This window comes from Chrysochloris asiatica, unplaced genomic scaffold (genome assembly GCF_000296735.1).
Source record: "Chrysochloris asiatica unplaced genomic scaffold, ChrAsi1.0 scaffold00007, whole genome shotgun sequence".
In the NCBI taxonomy this organism is placed as follows: domain Eukaryota; kingdom Metazoa; phylum Chordata; class Mammalia; order Afrosoricida; family Chrysochloridae; genus Chrysochloris; species Chrysochloris asiatica.
Genome location: NW_006408525.1, coordinates 36,234,817 through 36,239,813, shown reverse-complemented (window position 1 = coordinate 36,239,813; position 4,997 = coordinate 36,234,817). Strand labels below are relative to the sequence as shown.

Genomic DNA, 4,997 nt, shown 5'->3' with positions numbered 1-4,997 from the left:
ATGGAGCACAGTTCTACACATAGCTAAATTTGGGGGGGCTTTTTTGCACATTGTCCCACTAAGTCATACTAGCAATTCCTAGAAGGTTTACATTAGGTCAAATAACAGTGTAGTTTCAGTCAGCCACTGCCCAAGCCCAGATGGGACGTGTCAGATTCTTTACGTTAAAGGAAAAACTCCACCCACCTCCCCGAGAAAAGAGCACATCCGGGACTCATGGGGAGGCGCGGCCTGGGGAGGAGGAGTCTGGGCTAAAATTACCAGGGCCAGCCCAAGACCGCGCCCACTGACGTTTTCCGCCGCTCCACTGCCTCTTCTGTCCGCCAGGGGTCGCGGGTTCCGAGAGCTCGTTTTTCATTTCGAAACTGCCCAATCCACCGGGCCAGGTTTTTCTCGCGAGAGAAAGCGCGAGGCCTGCCGGGAAGGATGCGCTGCTGTCCATAGGTTTGCCCAAGATGGCAGCCCTGGAGGAAGAATTCACGTTGTCTGGGGTACCCTTGGGATCTGGGCCTGACGGACTTCTAGGCGTGGAACAGAGCGACAAAACAGACCAGTTTCTGGTGACAGACAGTGGCAGGACTGTCATCCTTTATAAGGTGAGGGCGATAGAGTCGGGGCGTCCCAGCTGTCACTCCGCCCCTATCGGAACGCGGAGCCGGAGGCTCTGGTTTCTAGCAAACTTCGGAAGGAGATCGTGGAGCCGCAAAGAGCTGGCCTCTTCGGGACGATGAATGAGGTCCAGAATCTGACTCGGAAGCTTTTTCTGTAGAGAAACATGTTTCCGAGTTCGGGTGTAGACTCTCAGGGCACGTGGGTTGGCCTCAGAAGGAAAGGAAGCCAGTGCTTTCGCTCGGGATCTCCCGATATGCTCTTGTTAGAGTCCCTCTGGGGCTCTTGTCACCTCAGCGAAGGGTCGAGCGGAGATTGGTTGGGTGGAAACGGGTGAGTCCTGGGTCTACCCACTGCTCCACCCTGTCGGTGTCATCCTCTCGCGCCTGGCCCATCGGTTGGTGGCTGGGATGACAGAATTCCTTTCCTCGTGCCTTTAGATACTCTGCCCGAGACTCGGAAAATGTCACTTTAAAGTGTTACAACGGAAAGATGTCTTGAAGGTGCACCAGATGCAAGCCTCATGTACATGAGGGAGTCCTGATGTGGCGCTGTAGGATAAGCACTCGATCGCGAGGTCGGCGGTTCAAACTCACCAGCCTCTCCTTGGAAACCCTATACAGGGTCGCTAGGCGGTGGAACCAACTCCACAGCACTTAACAACAACAACATATGCCTGTGAATAAGGACGACCAGATAAGTGTTGATGTGTTTAGATTATGGAGTTGGCAAAGAACGGGGTTGCTATCAGTCTGAAGTAACTCGATGGCACTTACAGCAACGTATTCCGTGGAGTCCTGGTGTGACGCTAGCCACAAGGTCAGCGGTTCTAACCCACCAGCTGAGTCAGAACTGACTTGTTGTTAAAGTACCATGAAGTCGATCCGACTCACAGTGACCCCGCACAGGGTTTCCGAGGCTGTAAATCTTTACGGGAGCAGAAAGCCTCATCTTTCTCCTGCGGAACAGCTGGTAGTTTCGAACTGCTGACCACTACACTACCAGAGCTCCTTCGGAGCTGACCAAACAGCACTTAACATCAACAACATGGCCTACCAGGAAAAGAAACAAGTCTGCCTTGAAAGACACACAGCCAGAATGCTCTTAGAAGACAGTACGGTGAAACTTGGCCACATACACGCTTTGGTCATGTTATCAGGAGGGGCGATCCCTGGAAGAAGAACATCATGCTTGGAAAGTAGAGGGTCAGTGAAAAAGAGGAAGCCCCTCAACAGACTGGATTGACACAGTGACAGCATTTGGGTTCAAGCAGGGCCACAGTGATGACCTACGACCAGGCAGTGTTTTCTTCTCTGTACGCAGGATGGCTAGAGTCAGAGCCACTGCATGGCCCCTAACAACTGTATACTTCATCTCTTCTCTTCTTAGGGGAAAATGCTTTTTTTGATAGCATGGTGCATATTTTGAATCTGAGGGCCTGTATGTTTGCAACTCTAGTTCAAGCTTATAAGTAGGGAGCTGAGGCTGTAGAAATCTATGTGCCCTACCCCCCTTTTCAGCTTGACAGCTAATACCCTCTAACCAGCTTTGGTTTTATTGCTCTTGTTGTGAAGTGCCCTCGAGTCAGTTCCAGCTCATAGTGACCCTATATAGGGTTTCTGAGGAGCAACTGTTGGATTTGAACTGCCGGCCGTGTGGCCCAAGCTGACCTTCCAGTCCAGCACATTAGGCTGCAGTGGCACACCAGGACTGTTAGTGCTCTGTAGAAAGCAGTTATTTTTATTGGACCTACTGAACATATTTTTCATAGTCTTTAAGATGCCATCTGTCTGCCCTGAAGTTCTGAGGAAATTTATTGTTGCTTGTTTGCTCTCATCTGATTAAATGATTAACTTTTTCCTGAATAATCAAAGGAATTTGCAGTTTTGCAATTCATGGAAAAGAAAATAGTGGCTAATTCCTGCTATCTACCAAATTTCCCATATCCTTGATCAGATTGTCTGTGTGTTCAACAGGCTGATATTTTGATTTTCAAAGGCAAACTGGAAACAACTTTAAAATTTACTAATGTGTATTGGCAAAGTTTTGTTGATTTACTTTACTTTTTTAATTAGAAACTTTCATTTTAAGAATTTTTTTTTTTTCATTTAGAAAATCTAGTGACTTCTTTTGTTTTGATTAAATGTCTTTTAAGGTCTGCAATTTATTTTCTGAATATTAAAGTTAATCTTAAATTTCTTTAGGTTTCTGATCAGAAACCCTTGGGGAGCTGGTCAGTGAAGCAAGGTCAAGTTATAACATGTCCAGCTGTGTGCAACTTTCAAACTGGAGAGTATATTGTTGTCCATGATAATAAGGTAAGTCTTCATATACACAGAAATAAGATAATGATTTATTAAATACGTTTGTCAATTATATGTTTAAATGGAGAATGAGGAGTTATAAAGGAGCTCTGGTAGTGTTGTGGTTATGAATCAGGCTGCGAACTGCAAGGTCAGCAGTTTTAAACTGCCAGCTGTTCCGCAGGAGAAAGATGAGGCGCTCTGCTCCCATAAAGATTTACAGCCTCAGAAACCCTGTGCAGGGTCACTGTGAGTCCACAAATGGAGATGCAGTACTGTGGCTATACAACACCTGAATCAAATATTGCTGATTATATGTTTAAATGGTGAATGGGATACTTAACTTGTGTATTTTTATTTAAGGTTTTGAGAATATGGAATAATGAAGATGTAAACTTGGATAAAGTATTTAAAGCTACAGTAAGTCTTACAATTTTCCAACATATTACTTAACTTGTTGGGGAAGTGGAATCATTTGTCATATTGTTTGTTTGTTTGTTTGTTTTATCTTAATGCTTCTAGGAAAGTAACCAAGAAAGATTATAATCAGTTCTTTATTCTAGTTTTCTTACAATATATTTGGTACCCAAGATTAAAGTCTGTTTTCTAACATCTTAACTCATAAATTGAGACTTAGTCTAGTTATCTTACAATATATTTTGTGCCCAAAATATATTTTGAGATAACTATAATAACGAACTGATTATATAATAAGAACATATTCTAGTTCTCTAACAGTAAGATAACTAGAGTAAATCTCATGAGTTAATATGTTAGAAAGCAGAGCCTTTTATCATCACATAAGGATAAGGATTTAAGTAATTCATTGGTGATGTATTTATAGTTATTTCCATGAGCTTAGATGTTTGATATTTGTCCTTTATGAGAACAGCTGAGCTTCACTGTGCCCTACATCAAACTAGGTAGAATCGCCCCTGTAAGTTTCACATCTTGTGTGCTTTTAAGTGGCACATAATGCTGAGAAAAAGAACCATGGCTAGCTGTCCCCTTTGTCCTAAAGTATGTTAATTAAATTTTCCTAGCTATTAAATGAGGGCCTCAAACTTAGTGTAATCTTGTAAGTTCCTCCCAGTTTTAAAAAGCTTAATTTTAAATATGATGGGTACTTTTAGAAGTAGCTCACAATAGTGCAAATTCAGATATAATGTAGTTGTCATGTGGGCCCTTGACATTTCTAGCTGTGCAAGTAACACAATCCTGAATTTTACATGGTGACATCTTACTGACTCTACATGAAGTGGTAAGGACTTTTCATGGACTTACAGGCATCAGTCTGTGCCTCCCACCAGCCTGCCTACACCTCTGACTTCCCATTTGGGGAGACCCCGATTCCAGCCTGAACTCCAGCATTGGTAGTGCTTTAGCAAAGGTTACCCCTTTAGGGTGAAATGAGTGGATGAGAGGAGATCATAAGAGCTGCTGTTTATTGAAAATCTGCTCTGCTTCAGGCACTCTTTAGATAGGTACTTCATGTACATTTCTCTCTTGACAAAGCATTGAAGCTCAGAGAGACTGAACATCTTGACAGTAGTTTATTATAGTCCAACTTGTGAAGCAAGTGAAATCATATTTCAGTCAGTGACTTTATGTTTGATATCTACTGTATATCAAGGAGACCCTGGTGGTGCAAACAGTCAAGTACTAATCGAAAGATTGGCAGTTTGAATCCCTCTCCAGAGATACCTTGAAAGAAAGGTTCGATCACAGCCATTGAAATCCCTGTGGAGCCTAGTTCTCAGAAACTCACTGCTACCTGGTGGTGGTAATTGTACTGCAGATTAGGTAGGCACTTAGGATGTGTATGAGAGAGGGTTGTGCCATTTGCAAATATATGCAACACATCTATTGTTTGGGTCAAAATGCACTAGCTGTTTAATGAGTTTAAAGTTCTACTGTCTCCAAACATTGGCTCCTTGCTGCTGATGATATTTTTTAGTTGACTGGGGGCAGATGCTGATAAAACAGTGGTTAATGTTTATAATTTCTGGAATTGTTTCAGACCCAAACCAATCATTATTATTAAATCCTACTTTAACATCAGGCCTTTAGAATGAGGGAAAAAAA

The 4,997-nt window shown here is 43.0% G+C and overlaps 1 protein-coding gene across 1 annotated transcript in view; it reads left to right on the top strand.

The window, feature by feature from the left end:
• The first annotated feature begins 455 nt into the window (after positions 1-455).
• NOL11 (nucleolar protein 11) overlaps positions 456-4,997 on the top strand; it is a 28,243-nt gene continuing 23,701 nt past the window's right edge. The window contains exons 1-3 of the mRNA XM_006833732.1: positions 456-596; positions 2,814-2,927; positions 3,276-3,332. Of these exons, the coding sequence (XP_006833795.1) occupies positions 456-596; positions 2,814-2,927; positions 3,276-3,332 (312 nt within the window). The remainder of the gene's footprint in view (positions 597-2,813; positions 2,928-3,275; positions 3,333-4,997) is intronic.